This window comes from Takifugu rubripes, chromosome 2, assembly GCF_901000725.2.
Source record: "Takifugu rubripes chromosome 2, fTakRub1.2, whole genome shotgun sequence".
In the NCBI taxonomy this organism is placed as follows: Eukaryota; Metazoa; Chordata; class Actinopteri; order Tetraodontiformes; family Tetraodontidae; genus Takifugu; species Takifugu rubripes.
This window is the reverse complement of record NC_042286.1, coordinates 2,648,693-2,668,637: the sequence shown is the minus strand read 5'-3', so window position 1 is coordinate 2,668,637 and position 19,945 is coordinate 2,648,693. Positions and strand designations below refer to the sequence as shown.

The window sequence follows — 19,945 nt, the reverse complement described above, 5'->3', positions numbered from 1 at the left end:
ATGCTTATTGCATGCAGATATTGGTCACTTTTTATCTGGTCAGACATTTTGCATTTTTACTGTACATCTGCATGTTTCAGGCTGCTGGAGATGTTATTTTACATATCTATTAGATTAGAATAAAATTACTCCATTTGGAGAAACACAGGGCAAAATTCATATGAAAAAAGCTATAATGTATGTCAATAGTTCCTTGACATAGTCGAGATAAGTTGTATTTTACAGCCATTTTCCTTTGGAAATGTGCCAAATGTGAGTTTGCCTCCTGAGAACCTTATTAAAACCTTTGTGGAGACTTCAGTCGTTGCTGTCACTCGGGCACTCAGGTCGGCAGATTGATCTTTGTTGTTTGTAGGAGGAAGCTGAGAGCTCTTTCTCAGTTGCTGTGCCAATTGTTAGCAACTTTCATTGTCTTTTATTGTTGATCTGTTACTTACATTCTTATTCATCTACGGCAATTCGGTGCGCTCTGTTGATGTGGGTTGCTCAAATTCTATCAAATTAAATGCATTTGCACTACAAATTGACCCCCAACAACACGAGGATGAACCTTATTGTTGTGAAGCAGTTTTTCCATTGAATCTAGGTGTGTCTTTTTGGGCCTTTCTTACCCTGAAATACTGTATGTGGGAGTCTAATCTGAGCATATGCTGCACGTATGAAATAATGATGGACAAGCGAGTGAGCATCAGGTGAACAGACTTGTTCCATGGGCTGAGGAGCAGCAACACCACAACACAAAAACAGCATGGAGATTTTGCCCATTAAGGACTGCACAGTCATCTACAGTCTTTTGTAATGATTGCAGGACTAATTTGAAATTGGTGTCGACGTGCTGATTTGAATGAAAGGTAAAATGCATTCAGATTAACCTGCAAAGATACTTTTGACCTCAATAAACTGGTAGTAAAGTCAGAGGGATTCTAAAATGCATCTCCATTCATAGTGTGGCAAAGTGTTTATACTTCCTGTTCTATTCATTCATTTTATGACACCCCAACACCCCCTAATTTGCTGCTATGTTGTTACCATGTTATCCCCGACAGGCTGTGTCATGGACCTTTGTCACAACGCCAGCACTGAAAATAAATGGCATGGGGGACAAAAAGGCCCATGTTTGTTGCTGGAAAGTGGATTTGATGTGTCTTAGGGGAACAGGAGCAAAGCATCTCTCAAGGACAGGAGTGCCTTTGCCTGTCTATCAATCTGAAGGGGACATAAAACGCTCTGCTCACCTGATGTGGAGTTGCTGGCGAGGCTCAGGTCATCCTCAGCTACCCAGGAGAAGTTCCAGTACCCTCTGGGAACGCCTGCGGCAGTCTTGCTGCCTAATAGTTCACCTGTGAAAACAGCAAATCCCGATTTTAATTTAAGAACCATGCCCACACGTGTAAGACCATGTTTGCGCTGCCAGCGCAGTCATTGACCGATGATTCTACGCTGAGTTTATTCGAGCTGACTTCTTGCCATTCCTAATATAAAATGCTGCAGTGCCGAAGCGCCACCAAACACAGCAACGCACAGGAGTCTGGGGAAAGCAAATGTTCAGTCCAGCAAACCCACAAAATTCATTCATAAGTCACAAAATTTCACATTTGGTAAAACGGCTTGGTGACTGAAGTAGTATCATTATAGGCAAGAAAAGCCAATAAATGTTAGATATCACTACACTGCACATTTATAGAGAAGCATGCTTGATTTTTCTCCCCTTCTAAACAGAGACTGATCATCAGAGGTGATGCTCTCTCCCTCCTGGAGCACATGGAACCGCATGGCCGTGGCCGCCCAATCACACAGCAATAAACTACTGACTTGAAATGAGCCTCTGTGGATGTGCTGCATTCACCAAATGAGCCTTAAAGAGCAAATCATTGTAAATTCTGCTTTCAGTGCACGGCCTGAATAGATGAGCACTTTTTAGTTAAGGCCAAATAGGATATTCAGACTTTATTGATTCGCCATTAGGACCTCTGTGTAGAGATGACGGGGACCGATGATTGATCGCACTTTAACGTTTAATAAAATTTACACTATTTAATACATTTAACAGTTGTAAATAAGTAAGGTTTTTATTTCTACTGGCCAATGACATTAACCTTTTTAGGTATATTTATTTACTAGTGATTTAACATATGCAAACCTGTCTTTGATGGGGAAAACGCTCTTGCTTGTGCTGCAGAAACACGAAAGAATCTGATTGAGCATGTAAACAAATTCTTTATGTCACCTGTTAGTAAATTTTCACATAGGAAATTATACAAAATGACTCAAGTTTATAACAATTCCCCAGAAGAGAGGAAACAATACAAGTCGGTCACCATCTTTAATGGGGTGGGGGGGATTGAGCCGACAGATTGCCCACTCTGTGTTCAGCAGAGGAAAGCAAATGGTTGGCTGGAAGCAGCGTGAGTAGGTAGATTGCAGCTGCTGATTGGCTGAGAAGGCGCTGTGGGAGCCGAGTGACTCAACGCCTGCCGGAGGGGGTTGCTGGCTTCCTGACAGACTGGGGAGGGTTGTACAAGTAGCCAATTGAGCTGGCGATCATAGCGTGGACAATTCTGGCCGTTTTGGGGAGAGAGTGATAAGATATCCTGATTCTTTTTTGGCTTTGATGAATAAGAAAGATTGCTACATAAATACATGCCTCAAATAGTTTATTTTTATTGACTAAAAAAAGAGAGAGCGCTGTCCTTTTATGAATAAATATTTTGAGACTATTTGGGCAATGATATAAATCTCATCTGTTCTATAGACACACATCAAATAGAATCATTTTGTACACTCACATTGACGGGGGTGATGAAAATAAAGCCTCATGTTAAGAACCAGCCTCTTACACCACAAAAAGAGATCCCAGCCTAGCAACTGTTCTGATTCTGTCCCACCTGCTCTCTGAAACTTTAAAAGCTTCATGGATGAATCAGTGGGCTTTGGCTTTTGGCTTTGGCTCTACCTCAACATATAGGAACCCACAAAAGTCGCAGCCTTTGGAAGCCCATAAGTCTCTCTTTTTCCCTCATGCCCTTCAAGTGTTTACATCACTTGTTTCGAAGCACAAAGTGGGTAATTCCTCAGACAAATCAATACACGTATGGGGACAGACATCATCATGGTTTCTGCATCATCTGGTTCAATAAATGCGTCAAAAATAGCCTAAGAACACAATAGAGGAAATCATTCAATAGATCTATCTTAAACAGATCCTACCTGAATAATAACAGCAAAAACTGCTCTTTATATTACAAATGCTTCACAGGACACAGCATTGTTGGAGCTGCTAGAAGACACTCGCTTTAGAACAAACATATTTTTCTTTTCTGTATTTAGTTATAAAAGACCAACTAATATTATGACTCACAATATCAAGAAAAAACTTCACCTGGTTATTTTAAAAATGGAGATATCAATTCTGTTCTTATTCTTTGAAACGGTGCTCTTTTTGACCTCTTTTTAACAAATGGGGTGACTTCATTGTAAAATCAATCAATCAATCAATCAATCAATCAAATACTTTTGCTGACACATATAACGCTAACGAATGTAACGAAGCATCCCACTAATAAATCATCATGGACAGGACGTCAGGAAATCACATGATCCGAGAAATCCTTAACACTCATTGTGAAGGGCAGCCGACCAACATGCATGTTTTGTGTTCCAGTAACCTCCCACAGGTGCACATTTGTGTCTATGGTCCACTTTGCCAGTCTATTCATCAAAAGCCACTTAAAGCTATTTGGCTCTTTGTCAAAAGCGGTCAGATTATCAGCTCCTGAGATGCAGAGGTGAAGGACATGATAAGACACGTGATCAGACACGTTCCCCTCCACCAGAGAGGAAAAGAAACCCATCATAATTCTAAGTTTTTTCTTGCACTCTAAAGCAACACTTTACTCATCACATTACAATCACACGAGATCAAATTCAGAACATTTGGAAGGGCTAAAATGATCACATTCTCAAAGTGCCTTTTAAATCTGTTTCAAAGGGAGTCATGCCAACATAAATGTTCCATCAGTTCGGATTACACCCTTCACAGAAGAGGCCACATGGAGCATCAAACACCTGTCAGCACTTGTGGGTGTTGCCATTGCTCTATAGCGCAGTGATATGATGGGGGAAAAAAGTACCGGTAATGAGTGTGTAGGTGTGCTCAATGCTTGACAACTGCTGTGTACATTACCTGGATTCTGCGGTGTTTGCAGTTTGGTTGAACAGACATTTTTAATGTGCTGCGGCTCGCCTCTAGCTCCTGTGATCAAGCCAAACAAAGAAGCTTCTAGTTCCAGGTAATTAAAAGGGAAATGAGGAAGCACCTGTTAACGCAGGTTGATCTTTCATACTCCTTGGGTCTTTCTCATCACAATAGCCCTCCTCTTTTTTTGCCCCTTAATTAAAGATTTGCTTTGGGATACATACATTACTGCCTAAATAAATTGATCACCTATCCATCCCACAGACACATCATTAAACGCACCTCCAACTTCGCCTGTCTTCACAACAGGCAGCTGAGGGCTAGAATTGGCGTCCTGCTCTCTGCTACAAAAGACAGCATTGATTCCCATCACAGGAGCACTCATGCCCACTAAGCACTCGAACTGTCCTAATGACCTCTGCAGAATTCCAGACACGTTGGCTCACAGCCCTATGACGCGCATGTGTGCGGACAGAGACATCTGCAGACGTGACATGCTAGCTAAAGCTAACACTTGCTGTATTTAAATAAGGGTGCTAATAGTTTAAATAATTCAAAAACATCTTATCTACCATGATAAATGTGTCAAGCTTTCCTAAGTCTTAAGTTCAAATGACTAGCAACCAAAGTTAAACAAGGTTAAATGAAAGAAGTAGAGACGTTCATGCTAATCTTTATAAGTTGCTGGTTCTAAGTGGAGATAAGTGGCTTCTAAGGTGTTTTGTGTCAGGGGATTCGTTTTTTCCCCCTTGGCCTTGTATCATTAACAGGAAATTGGAATCAAATGAAGGATGCAGCTCATTAACTAAGCAGTGCTGGCCATGGAACTTAAATCTAAGTTAGACTTTTGGCTCCTAGTACAGAGAAAGAAAACAGCGTTTACCGAAAGGGGATGCTGAAATAATGTCCTTAAAAACAATTAGATTAAAACAGGATGGAGCGAGCACCTTTGTGAAGGTTGCAGCTTCAAAGGACATGTCTCCATTTTTCCATGGTTGCACGCATCCCTCAGAAAATAAGACAACGTAGAACTTTTTTCGAACGATGTGATGAAATATCTGTTCTCCAACATTCCCCTGAAATATCATCACAGGAATTCACTCTGACAGCGCTTTATGGAGCCCTCTAAGTAATCTGCGTCTGTTTGACACGTGGGCCTGAAATTCAGAGTCAGATCAAGCAGTGTTTTGTCTCTCAAGGCATCTACGTAGTGATTCTCTCTCTCTTTTTTTAAAAATCAAAGAAAAGTTATACAGGCTGGAGCCATTATCCAGACAGGGCCACACAGTAACAATCTAGATATCAAATAAGCCTTGCAGATGCTCATTAGAGAAAATGTTTCTGTTGTGCTCTGATATGCTGTTTTTCATCTTAGAGTCTTTGTTGCATCAGTTGTAGTCTCAACCATACGGTGGAGCATTCACAAATAACAACTCCATTCCGAGACTTGCAGTTACTCATGAAAGTCCGCAGCACCATAGAAATCCTTAGATCCCTTTGTCATTTTCACTTATTTGTTTGTGCGTAGAAGACAAACTTTGTCACGAAACTAACCAGAAGGCACAGTGTGACACCGCACTTGATTTGCAAACATGAGATCTGAAAAAGTGCTGGTGCAGAGCAACCTAAAATGCTGGCTCTACATCATTTGTTTCAAATAATAATGGAATCAGAAAGATTAGTTGATGCAAACCGAGACACAGACGCTACGATGAGAATGTCTTCTGAGCTCGGTATTGATCTGAACGCAGCATTTAAAACTGTGACTAAGAACACGGGCACTGAGTAGGTGAGGACTGTCAAGTTTAAAAGTGTCTCCTAAAAATCGAGCCTGAGATGTTGAAACTCAGGCCGTAGTCCATCATCATCAGAAACCAAAGAGGCTGCTGTTTAACAAGAACTCTGCTGGACACGGAGAAGCAGAACACTGTCAAACCCGAAGGTCAGGGCTCTGATGTGGGGATCTTTTGTCGTCAGAAAGTCGACGCATTAAAGAAAGTGAATAGCAAAATAAGTGAAGATTAACAACAGGAAGCCCTTAAGGCAAAATTCAAGCAGGAACTTAAGTCCTGGGCACAGCACAAGTTTTCCTTAAAGACAAATTTTAACAGAAACTGGCTGAATCAGGCCAGAACTGATGCTTGGGATTAAGTCTGGATCCGCGCCAGGAAGCGAGGAATACAGCAAGACTGCGCCATTCTGTCAACAGGAAGTTAAAGTAAATAACTCAAAAAGCCTTAACGGCGCGATACACCCCCACTGCTGCTAATTCCTAATTAGGTTCATAGGAAGTGCCAGAACCTATTCCAGAAGGCACTGTGGGAGGAGTGGGGATAGGTCAGCCGTCCATCATAGTAAACACACACAACCACAAACAGTTGGAGGCAATTTAGTTCCCCCAACATCCTGATCCGCATGCTTATGGACTCAGGAATGCCTTGAGACACCTTATGCAGACTATGAGGTGTTTGCGCAAACACACTACCCAGACTGGTATCTTTAAATTGGTAGTTGGTGGTGTAAAAGATATCTTATTAAATTACAATCATTTGAAAAGAAGTTGTGAGTTACTAAAAATATGTTTTTCTGTGCAGTTGAACAAGCAATTAAACATAAAGTCACTATCCTAAAGTAATTTAACCCCTCATTTACATGGTATATTTTCAGTATAATCATAAAGAATAATACTTTCATTGTTTCCCAGTATCTGGTAAGATCAAGGTTGGAGCCTCTCCGATCTTTCAAGTGGACGAGAGCTGCACTCGAGTTGATCATTTTTTGTCCCTCACTGAATTTTACTCCTCCCCAGAGCCTCATGAGCCTTTTCACGTCATTGAGCCTCTGTAAGCCGGCGCATTAAACCTAAGCACCATGTGTTCCTCCTTTCACACGTAGGCTGCATGTTTATTGATCACCACCTTCTACGATGACTTGCACAACTAGCGGAGGAGCTAACAAGGATTTGGTCCTACGACCACTGGGGGACATATCCGATTCCCGTCTAGTTAGTGCTGCTATAGACTTTGAATGGGGGTGGACTGTCACAGGCCAAAGCTTCTGATGGCTTGTCATTCTCCAGACTAGATGTTGCAGCAGTGTAAGCGTCACGCTGCTAGCTAGCAAGCGCTTGTAACGACAAAACAAACAACCCCCCCCCCCTGTCAGCTAATCATTAAAGCTACATTTCTTTTCTAACATGTAATTCCATATAACAAAACCTCCAATAATTCAAATGTTGACCAATGTTTCAAAAGACTAGATTCTACTTCAGGAATATAGATTATCGCTTGCAATAGGTTATTACGGTGCTTGTCATATCTTCCCTGCCTCTTGACTGTGTTTTCAGGTTGTTTGTTTTGTGGCATCATCAAAGGGGCCGATCTGAGGAGCCCCTACCCAATGGCTAGGGCATTGATTAGCTCCGCGGCGCCTCGATTACCCGCGAGACAACCGGCAGGTTGGCGTGCGATCGTAAACGAATTGGCGGGTTTGATATTTAATGCACTCATGAATCATTCATCAAAGAGCAGCTTTCAAAGCCCGTTCAGTGCAGGAGGTGAAATTAACTGTCGTTTCCTGTCAGATCTACTGAGATCTACACATCGCTAGAAGTATAGACTGTATGCAAAGAACCAAATAAAAGCTTTTACTCACACACATTAATAAACTTGCAGATCCGTCACACTTTCTAGGTAGAAAATTGTCTCAAAATCTTCCAATTTCAAATCAATTCAATGATGATATTCATATTATTGGTCCGACATTATTGTCACCTGAGCTGTTTGGTGCTAGTAAATACATTATTAACAGGTTTACTAACCATTTGCTCTTATCACTGGTCACCACATCAGCCTGCGGAGTGGAGCAGAAAGCCATGAGGGCAGAGAGACGGTCCAGACAGTGTCAAATAAAACACCCGAGAAAACCCATCGAACAATACCGCCTCCTCAGCAGTGACAGCTTGAAGAATGGGACATGTAACCCTGTTCAGCAGCAACAAGGCCTGTGTCCTCAATCACGGGTTCTTAGACGAGGTTCTCACCTGGAGTCTGCAGCTCCTCTACAATCAAGATTCTGTATCCCTTTAAAAAATTCCCATTTACTCGTTTTATCACAAGAACAAGCTGGAAGCCAAAAATTTAAGAGGTGTCATTTTTTTAGTGGAAAAAAACAACGCTTTGTTTTCAAATGAGCCATTAAAACAGCGTTTCCTGTCTGTTACATTTGATGAGTTATCATTGTAGGGAAGATGCTGGGGAGGCCTTGTGATCACATCAAGTCCACCACGATGAAGAGTTTCGTTGGGACAACCTGGGGGATCCGCACCATGAGTGACGTTCACAAATGCTACAATGAGCCGCAAATTTAAGACCTTGATACTAGATGAGATGAAAGTTCCAGAGAAAGCACCACAGTCTACATTTGTCCGTGTTTTAATGTCAGTTATTTGACATCTGGTGATTCTTTAATGAAACTGGGCAGCACATCATCTTTAGAGAGATCTCTGCCTAAACTGGTTGTGCGAAGGCCACATGCATAAAGAGGTCAATTGTGAGCAATTGGCAGTTAGTCGTTTCAACCATATGGATGTTATAAATAACATCAGAGACACCTGCATTGTTGGTGTGGAACAATTTTGACAAGGCTACATTTTCATTTTACATGGATCGCTGCGAAACAAAAACTGCTATGTGATGAAACAACTGATGACATTTCTCCAGCCCTTCTAAAAGAATCCAATATTAGGATGTGTTTTACCAACTCATTCTACAATCAGTGCTTGCGGCCATGCAGTTACTTTTTCTGTGGCCCCCAGAAGGTGCGCTCCATGCTAATTGATGCTTAATAACACCCAATTACCGGTAATCATGAAGCACTAGCAGCCAGTCAACCCAACAAATCAAGGAATTAAAGCAAATAAACTACTTTTTGACTTTTTCTTGCCATAATCATATTCCCACCATGCCATGGCCACCAAAAAGTGACTCCCAAAATGTTTTACAAAAGGTGTAAGGACATTTCTTAATCCCCCGGTTTATGAATTCCAATATACCCGTTCATTCCTGGAGGAAAAATCAATCACATCATTTAAGCCATCGTTCTCGGGAGCTTTAATGGAACAAATAAGATGAGAAAATCATCAGAGCAACAACTGAGAAAGCACATTTTTATTTTGTCATTGTGAGAGAAACCTTCATTCAAGGGAGTTCTGTTACTGTTGGTGAGGCAACAAGAATTCATGCAAGGTAGAGAAAAGGGAATGAGAAATTAGAAATTCAGATGAAGGCAAGTAGGTAAACAAGTAGGTAAACAAGTAGGCAAGTGTGAATGAACAAGCTGGTTCAGTGATGAATAAGGTTTTGGGTTGGGTAGTCTTTGTTTTTTGAAGAATAATAATGACAGAAGCGTCACCATCTGTGTCTTTTGTGTGGGATATTATTGAAAATCGGCCTGTGTCTTTTTCTCAGAGGGACATATTTAATCTATTTAGTGTTAACAAATTTCGGAATGGCTTTACCATTTAGCCAGATTTTGCTTTCCCTATGAGACCCCTTAAGATGAGTCCTCTGAACAGCTGTTTTGTCTTTGTATTCTTCATGTTTTGTCCAAATATCCATGTTTTGGTGCTCATTCATAGACAGTCATCCTTAATAACCACCATTACTGCTATTAACATTTCCTATGTGTTACCAACATTCACCTCACTCTCTCTCTTTCTCACACACACACACACACACACACACACACACACGCGCACACACACACACAACCATTAATTCACTCACATTTTCTCCTTTCATTTCCTAATTATTGTGGTTTTTAGTCACAATTACCTTTTTATGCAGCTTTTTCTGATGTTTTGTGTTGTTAAGACAACATGGTATTGTAATGTTCATAGGTTAATATTTGGTAGGTTAATAACCTTGGTTATTTTTCAAGCTTTTGTAATTTACAAAAAAAATGTGAAAGTATCCATGTCTTTCTGACATATTTTTTTGCAACCTCAGGACACCAGTGCCGCGTTCCTACTCATAGAACATTTACTCAATTTGTTTTATTTGAGACGGAGGCATGCAGAACAGGCTCGGTCATTTTTGCTTTCATTTCGGACTCAAATTCTGCTCTGTAACCAAGCAACAATATGAGAGGCCTGCACAATAATGTAGTGTAGTACCAAAACAAAAAAATGACAACAAAATATGGCAGGTCTCACCATTCTCGACTGTACATAGAAGTTACATCTAATAGATTTTTGACCCAGCGTGCCACTTTGTGCCATCCTCTCTGTCTGAGGTACCTCTGATCCTATGAATAATGAAGGCAAATTATGGCACATTACTTTCACCCTGGGACATAATCGTTACACTCACGCTGATCAGAATGTTAGCTCAGATTTACAAGAATTAATGAAAATTTGTCTGAGTTAAAAAAAGAAAAGAATGGAGGCAGGTAAAGGTAGAGTAATGAAGAGGGTCTATGACACCCAGCATCTTTCTATATACGGAATATCCTGGGCCAAGTTTTTTCTTTCCATTTAGCTACTAGCAAGAGATAAACGATCACTGCACGAAAATAGAGGCACTGTGAAAGAATTGTTCGGGCATTTTGTCCCGGGTTGAGTGACCTGCCAATCACCACGAGACACAATACTCCCAAAATTAGCGGATCGGCTAAGAAAGTCCTGCGTCGTCCTGCTAAATTACCCAATGGCATTGATGCACCTGCCTGTCACTGGACAGCCCGACAGAGGTCAACAGAGGCTTATCACTGAAGAACAGAGAGTTTTTCCCTCTTTCCGGCACACCTAAAGTTGTCTTGTGTAAAAAAGAAAAAAGCCTAAGTCTAACCCACCGCTGCTCAGTGTGACAGGAGTAAATCTAAATTATTTAAAGCACCAAATGTTGAAATCAACGACGGACCAAGGAGCGGCCAAAATGTGTCTTTACAGGGACTCATCTCTTGAAGTCCATCTACAAAAAACAGCTTCAACCGCAGCAGCAGTGGCCACAGCAGGAAACGTACTCACTAAAACACAGACAAATGTAAATTGGTTGGGGAAGAGGCTCAGTAGTTTATGGGCAGCACCCTGGATTTAACAAAAAAATAAATAAAAAAGCTGTGAATGAACTCACTGGGGGGCCGACTCTGAGCTGATTATTCCTAACTCATATGAAAGATTTAGGGACGTGTCGCATACTTTGAAACACCTGCTGGTTTGAGTTCAGAGGGAACTTGGCTGCGAGCTATTCTGGTATATGTAATGGTAGAGAGAATGTGACAGTTTAAATTACCTCCCTGAGACAACACGGGGTAAGAGAGAGAGAGAGAGAGAACTTACTGTCTCTCTCCCCTCCCTTGCTCTCTTGTTCTTTTGGAATATTGACATTTGCACCATTTCCATGAGCATGTGCCGTCACATGCTCTAGACCTTTTTACTTTGTTGGTGAATCCAGAAACAAATCCTTAAAAAACGGATGACCTCACTGACCTACACCAACGTGAAGCAACAATACAGCAGGGATGTGGAGCTTTCTATTATTGCTCTTTTGACATTATGCAGTTTCTTGGCCATGGTGCCTTCATTCTCCGAGGCCCTAGTAACGAATCCAATCCATCAAAAGGCACCACCGTGTGAAAGTGGACATGATTTTCTGCAAACGCCTCCCTATTCTCTCCATAATTACACTGGTTCATGTAACATGGGCAGTCTTATAACCTCTTATATATTAATGCTTTCTTTCTTTTTACTTCATAACATGGAGTTGGAGTCTCAATTCCAGCAAAGTTCACTGTCTGGAAAAAAACCTGAAATACTTACGTGTTAATGGGACAGTGGAATAATTCTTGGGTCTTGACCAACTGATTTTGCTATTTATTGTGGAGCAAAAAACAATACTGGTGTCCAGAGAACAGGTCATCGTGAACCTGACTGACGTGCTTATCTGGACCACCCCTACTACCAGAGGATGACTTGGGAAGATTCCCTGGGCAATGACACCCCAGACAACCCACAGTAGCCATCACTAATGACTGTGCACAATGGCGCAGCGCAGAATTTGGCTGAACATTCCGTCCCAACTCAGCCAGGAATGTGGTGTGATATGATCCGTCATGGAGGCAGACCGTGGAGGAAATTGATCGAAGCCAATCTCGGTTTCGCTCCGCCACCTGATGTCTCACTGCAAAACATCTACAAAGCCCTGGCTGAGAAGGTAAATATATAAGCAAGGAAGAGAAAACAAAAAGACAGCCCTATAGCTCATGCTAAAACCAGAGGCAGAGGGACAAGTGCTAACCATGCTAAATAAAGAGAATCCAAGAATATCAATAGCACAAAAGCAATACAATGAAATAGCCCCAGACTTGAGCACCACTTCGATTGAGGACACTAATTTCAATCATGTTGGAATGCGAAAGCCTGAAAATCTTACTATGAATGTTTCCAGATCTGCAACCGGTCATCAAGGGCACATGGCCTGGCTGTCTGACAGTTATCATTAATACTGGATCTTCTGACAGTCCTCAAGAAATAAAATAGATATCAGGACAGAGGACAATGTTTCCGTGGTCCCAACATCGAGCATCCACAGTCGAGCGACACATCAAATATTGTTCGGATATCAAACCTGATGGAATTCATCCTCAGAACACTGGATCTAGACAACATGGTGCCTTCAAGACGTCAGGCCAATGGCATCCATTGAGAACAAGCGGATAAGTGCTATATCGATGTGCACAGGTTAATTGAGCTATGCATAAAATTAGACTTTGGTGTCCTTGTCCCAGCTCACATGCAACCAAGAAAATCTAATAACAAGAACGGGGACATATCCTCCTCCTCACTAGGTGGCGACATGCATCTTTGCAGCAGGTTAATAAGGTCCCAAGCCCACATAGAACTTCTATGTCCCATTATAAGCAACTGGAGTCAGGCAGAGCAGAATAAGTTGCTTATTGTGCAGGTAAGACACACGCTATCCCTCGCTGTAATCTTGTGACCAGATTTCTTGGATGTTCTTCTCCCAGGCTGTGGAGGATACGCATATGTGTTGTCTAGTTTCACTGTGATTAAGGCGTATAGATGCTGGAGCAAATCGATTTCCTATCGCATCAACTGGGAGCCTTAGTCAGATAGATAGATAGCAGTTGGACTTTCGCAGTTACATGCACTTCAGTTGTCCAGTTACAGTCAGATTGAGGCACTAATTCCTTTTTTAGTGTGATGTAAAAATACTGACTGTGCCCCCTCCTCCAAGTTGATCTGTCAGAATAAAATCTGCTCACAATACCGATTTTCCCCTTGGGAATACTTACAAGACCGTGTAGTCCCCCAAGGTATCCACCCTTTTGCCCCTATCTGTACACCATCACCAGGGAGGTGGCTAAAATAGACATCCCTTCCTCCACTGCCTCACCAATCATGGTGATATAAATTGGCCCGGTGGAAGCTGCTGATGAGCTAGTGAACAACAGCAGGGCCACAAACCTTGTCACTCAGGTGAGACGCCTTGTAGAGCATATCGGCGAGTTCAAACAGCCGGCGGCACGGTCGTGCAGGTGGCAGTGAGCACAGGCTGTCTTGTTGTTGTCTCATTAATATGATGTGTGTCAGTATCAAGAACCAGCTTCTCTCCTCTCCTATCCTAGCGTTTCTACAGCCAGCGTTTTTGTTGTGTGTGTGTGTGTGTTTTGTATTTTCTTTTAATGTGCACCAAAGATTAAAAAGGGCTTTAAAAAAGAAACATTAAAAAGAATTTGCACCTGCTATTTTTAGCTGAGGCGTGACTAAATAGCAGGAAAGGAGCAATGCCATTGACAGAGACCTGCCCGCCAACCATTTATTCGTTAGCCAGATAAAACAGAGGAGGAGCATCGGCAGTTTTGTTTCCACTGCAGTAAAGTCAGTCGCGCTGACACGGGCAAACACACTTTATTTGAAAGTCTTGATCACGATAGCAGAAATGTCAGTGCCCATCGCATTATTTCAAACAATAAAAACAGAATTGTTTGCATGGGAAAGTGTTGCCTAGCTAAAGGATGCACAGATGCAACATATGTTCACTGCAACATATAAAAATGCCGGGGCTCAACATTATTGTTCTCCATTGTTGAGCAGCTATTTAACAAGCCCCTAAAGCATCATAGTCTTGTGGATCTGACTGTGAAGCGCTTCCCTTGTTTTTCAATAGCACAATAACATTTGAGCCGATGTTACAGCAGATGTACGGAAAACCAGCCCTGTTGACTCGTTGCAGCCGTGGCTATGATTCATTTGCATTACATTTGCTGATCTCATCAAAGTTGTCAGTGGGTGGATTTCCTCCTCCTCATGAGTTCATCCTCTCCCAACAGCATTATTTAAGCTGGTTTATCTTATTCTTGTGTGTTTTTAACCAGGTCTTGACATTATTTAACACAGTTCTCTAAACAGGCTCAATTAACCCAGTATCTTGAAGGTGCTGCACTGAGGGATGTGATCACAACACACAACACTAAAACTGGTCACTCTAGAATAATTAGCAACCTCAGATTGTACTCTGACTGAAGAGAGAAAGGTCACAGTGAGACCACAGTGTAGCATCTGATTTGACTGATCATGACATTTTGATCACCGATCTGGAAAAGCTGGCCAGCCTGTCAGACTGTGTGGTTAACTGGTTTAGAACACACAGCCAGAAGGTTGTATGTTTGTCTGTGAGCTCCTGCTTCTGACAAACTTGACAGCTGCAGCGGGGTCACACAGGGGAGCTGCCTCGGTCCCTTTTTGTTCCCTCTACAGTCTACCGCTCGCTCACATCATCAGACTCCACAGTGTCAGCTTCAATCGTTACGCAGATGACACACAGTAATGCGTCTCTGCTAAACCACATGACGCCGCAGCCGAATGCTGATCAGCACTGTCCGCTAGCAGTAAAGTACATTTCTACGGTTTGCCCTTTTATAAATTAAAAAGACCCTGAACCATTCATGCAAGAGGAAACATATACTATCATTGTTAATAATAAAAATAATAATGATTGTAATACCCCTCAACCTTCTTCCGGTATTGCCTATGCTCACCATAGGATGGACGTGGTCAGCAACACAATTCAAGCAATAGTATTTAAGTTATGTTCAGGTAGAAAAAAAAAGCTGGAAGTGTGCAAGGAGCATATCTCCCACACCGTTACATCATGTTAATTCTAAACAGGATAGAACCAGACCTTTATGCTGTTTATGCAAAATTCAGCCCACACAGTTTCTACAGTAGAAATCAAGGCCCATCAGAGCAGGCGCCATTTCTTTAATCTTCAATGTTTAAATTCAAATAGAAGTTCCTGTTCATAGGCTTCTGCATAGGTACAACATGTGAACATGGATTTTTATGTGCAACATTTGTCTATTTGAGTCTTGGCTTTCTTTCCAGTCTGAACATTATTTTTTGGACCATTCTTTGAGTTGATTGCGCCTAGGACATTTTAAACCCCTATAATTTTAGATGATGTCAACCACAGCTACCTGGGGAAAAGCACAGACATGCTGCTATATAGCTTGTTGAATAGATATGACTTTATATTTCTATCCAATTAAACACAAAGTGTCTGGTGATGTATATTTAAATATATGCCCATCTCTCAATCCATCTTTTTTCACCACCTTATAAATAACTGATTTGCAATACCCACTGTAATTGTAAAAATAACATTTTATTCTGATCTTTAAACTCTTGGTTTTGAAGAGATTCATTAATAATTTTGTTCATTAATATGTTCTGCTTGCCAGAAAAAATTGGATTTTTCCTTTCACGCAGAGCTATTTTTTACCTTGCAGAAAAAGATTAGGATTTATAGGATGTCATTTTGTACTAACTACAGTGGCCCAGAGGGGCAAATACGCTGCAAATGGCCAAATGCTCAAAACACAGGAACGATGCAGAAACAGAAACACATTAATAAAAAATGCAACAAGAGAAAAATAAGCAGAAGCAGAAATATACAAACCGACAAAACAAATGTGAAAGAAAAAATGCTGCAAATACTAAAACATGCAAAATTGTGAGAGAAACGTTGCAAATTCGGCCAACAACCGAAGTACACCAGGCCATTAGGGGGCGCCAACAGTCTTGATAGACAAGCGGGATAAACAGACTAAAGTCAGTGACTTTTGGAGTGGAGGACAAAAAGATCTGTTGTAGATCTGTTATGTATTTTAAATGCTGCAAAACCTTGGTTGTGGAGTATATTGGTCGCATACCTCTCTAAAGAAACAGTCCTTCCTTCGGTGCCACTGTCTTCATTATTATTTCAGTTTGTTAAGTCATCCACTTTGATCCTCTAGCAACTAATGTTGCATCTCGAACCTAAAACCTAAACACATAACGTCTAAAGGCCATTACTACACCCCCATGCTTGATTCAGGTTACTGCATGTTCTACATTTTGTATTAATCCGTAATCCTATTAATGTCTGTGAGAACTTTAGGAGTGTGTGTGTGTGTGTGTGTTTGTCACTGTACCTTCCTGCATTCTCCATATTGCTACCTCTTATGAACAGACTCAATATGAGGGCACTTTTTTCCTCCTCCTTCATGTATCACTGTTATCGGATGCTTGGAGAAACACCAAATTAATGACTGTGATTTAAGAGTTCAATGATACCATTAATATTAATTATCTTACAAAGAAGTAATAATAAACAGACAATTCTGTAAACTATTTATATTAGCATATCATTGCGCTTGACATTTCGAACAAATGCTACTGTTAGCTTAGCTCTCTCCTTAGCCTGACAGTGTCCACATTGTAGATGATGTCCAAGGTAGTTTTCTCTGTCAACTGGACTGGGTTTCTTCTCTTGAAGACGTTTCGCCTTCTATCCAGAAGGCTTCATCAGTTCTGAAATCGCTGGGGAGAGAGCTTGAAAATATATAGCCCCTGTGGACCATTTGCATGCTAATGATCTGGGTGGTCACCTGAGAGTCGTTAGCAGGGTCGTTGGTCGGGTCGTTCACCTAGTTTCTGTTGAGATGTCTCCCCTTTGTCTGCTGGGTCACATGGTGATGAGTCACTGGGTCTCTTGGAATGGTGTGAATGTTTGTTTTGCTGTTGGAAGGAGTGGACAATACAATACAATACAATGCAGTCCTCCACTCCTTCCAACAGCAAAACAAACATTCACACCATTCCAAGAGACCCAGTGACTCATCACCATGTGACCCAGCAGACAAAGGGGAGACATCTCAACAGAAACTAGGTGAACGACCCGACCAACGACCCTGCTAACGACTCTCAGGTGACCACCCAGATCATTAGCATGCAAATGGTCCACAGGGGCTATATATTTTCAAGCTCTCTCCCCAGCGATTTCAGAACTGATGAAGCCTTCTGGATAGAAGGCGAAACGTCTTCAAGAGAAGAAACCCAGTCCAGTTGACAGAGAAAACTACCTTGGATACAATGACCTGGATGACTGAGAATTTACACAGACATTGTAGATGATGATTTCAAACAAGCCAAGCTGAAATCAGTACATCCTGTAAGCTAGTAGCATGTCAAGTGCCCTAAGGGAGGGGGCAAAACCCAGGGCCATGTATACTCTAACATCAAGCACACATGCAGAGCTATCTCAGATCACTCAGAGTCACTCAGATCATCTCTCCCTGTTATTGGCACAGCAACCCCTCCACCAGTCACAAAAGAAAATTACCCCCCTCGAGGAGGCCCTACCACAGGACTTATTTAAAAATTCTTGTGGATGCACCAACACACAGAAGGTCTGTCCACAGCAAGTCTGTCCTATCCTGTCCTGTCCTACATCAAGTTCTGCCTTGAGAGGGTCACTGTGGCTAAATGCTTACCTGTCTTCCCTAATGAAAAGCCTTGGACGATTGGCCATGTTGGTAAGCTCCTCGGCGAAGGGCTCTGCCATTCAGGTCAGTAGAGCTAATGTGAGTGAGCAATAAGAGATGCTAAGGCAGACTATAAGAAGAAAACTGAAAAGCACCTCTCAAAATAATAATTCATGGCAGGTGGGGTGGTGGAGCTGAAGTTCTTCTTCCCACACTTTGAGTCAAGACAGAAACACACCAACAGTCCCTATGCAAGCCCTCAGCCTGTTCCCACTCACTGTCAAGCAGCACGATGTGAGGCGGGAACAGGTTTGTCTTTAGGACTGGCCACACAGCACCAGTCCTGGGTTAGAGGCTTTAGGTAGCAGAGACCAAAGTCAAGCTCAGAGGAAAAGCCTTTACAAAGACAGTTGTGGCAACAGCATCACTGCGTGGAGCAGGACAGACGGTCCAAGCAGCAGCACACAGCCCGTCTCCTAGCTGCTGGTCCAGATGGAGTACCGGTGAAGGGACTCAAGTCATGTGCAGACCAGCTCTCACGGGTCGTCAACTCCATCTTCAGCCTCCGCTTGTCACAAGCTCTGGCCCTATCCTGCTTGAAGAGAACAATCATCCCGGTTCCTACCATAGCAGCCCCAAGGACTACGGCCCAAAAGGTCTAACATCACATTGCAGGTTTCATTACAAACAGCTTTGAGAGGCTAGTTCAGCACATGAACGCCTGCCTCCCCTTCCAGCATTGACCCACTTGAAAATGCCAAACAGATCTACTGAAGTCTCAATAGACACAGCTCTACCACACTGTACAAACTGAAACAACAGGGGGCCTATATGAACATTCATCTTCTTCATTTTCGATTACAGCTTGTTTTATTTAACACCATCATCCCAGAAGTTCTGGTCTTTAAGCTGTCACACTTAGTCCTGCCCCAACTCACCTGCTCCTGGAAAAAGACTTCCTGACAACTTGCCCCAGAGAGTGAAACTCAGGTCCCACCTTCCCTTACACTTAATATCGGCTGTCCTCAGGGCTGCCTACTGAGCCCCCTCCTTTTTTTCAGTCTACACACATGACTCTACCCCAGGCCACCCAGTAAACACTATTAAATTAGCCTACAGCAATACTGTGGCAGGACTGATCTCAAAGGAACTGACAGCTTGGTGTTCTGCAAACAACCTGGAACTAAACACCAAAAAAACAAAGGAGGAGCAGGCCTGATCTCACTCCATTCCACATCAAAGGTGTAAAGAAAATCCGAAAGTTCAAATACCTTTGAAACGCTCATCTTTGCTGACCTCTCCTTGTATGCAAAACACCACGGCAGGCATCAAACAGGCCCCAGCAGCGATTACACTTCCTGAGGGGGCTCAGGAGGAACGACTTGAATGGAAAGCTGCTATAACATAGTGCATCTAAGTGTGGTATGCTAGCTGCAAGGTAAAAGCTACTAACATGCTGTTTAACCCAATTCAAGGTGCATCTGGTAGCGGGAACCTTCACCTGATATGACTCCATCTATCAGTAATGAGGTATTTAGCGCTACGCTTGCTATAGCTGGTATGTGTTTACATGGAATTGTGAGTGCACCATTTCACAGTGAAGCATATGAAGCGACTCAACGGGAGATAAAGATTTAATTTTTGAGGTTCAATTGAGTTTAAGTTTTTATGTACCCAGATATGTACCCAGTCACACGGATTATCGAAAGAAACCATCAAATTAGCTTCTCAATCCTTTTTGCAACTTCCCAATTTCTGTTATCTTTACCTCAGACAGTCTCATCCATTTACTTTTTGAAGTGTGAAATTAGACTGAATTAGAGCCAGATTTTAATGTGACGTTACATTATGTATCAAACATTTGACAAAAATCTTCAGTGGTTTGAAAAGAACACTAGAATTGGTGTGTCATTAAAGCAGGAC

General features: G+C 42.0%; 1 protein-coding gene across 2 annotated transcripts in view; it reads right to left on the bottom strand.

Moving 5' to 3' along the window:
• Window positions 1–19,945, bottom strand: part of alk (ALK receptor tyrosine kinase) — a 268,453-nt gene that overhangs the window by 165,788 nt on the left and 82,720 nt on the right. For both annotated transcript variants that reach the window (XM_029832749.1, XM_029832750.1), the window contains exon 2: window positions 1,236–1,340. In XM_029832749.1, the coding sequence (XP_029688609.1) occupies window positions 1,236–1,340 (105 nt within the window). The remainder of the gene's footprint in view (window positions 1–1,235; window positions 1,341–19,945) is intronic.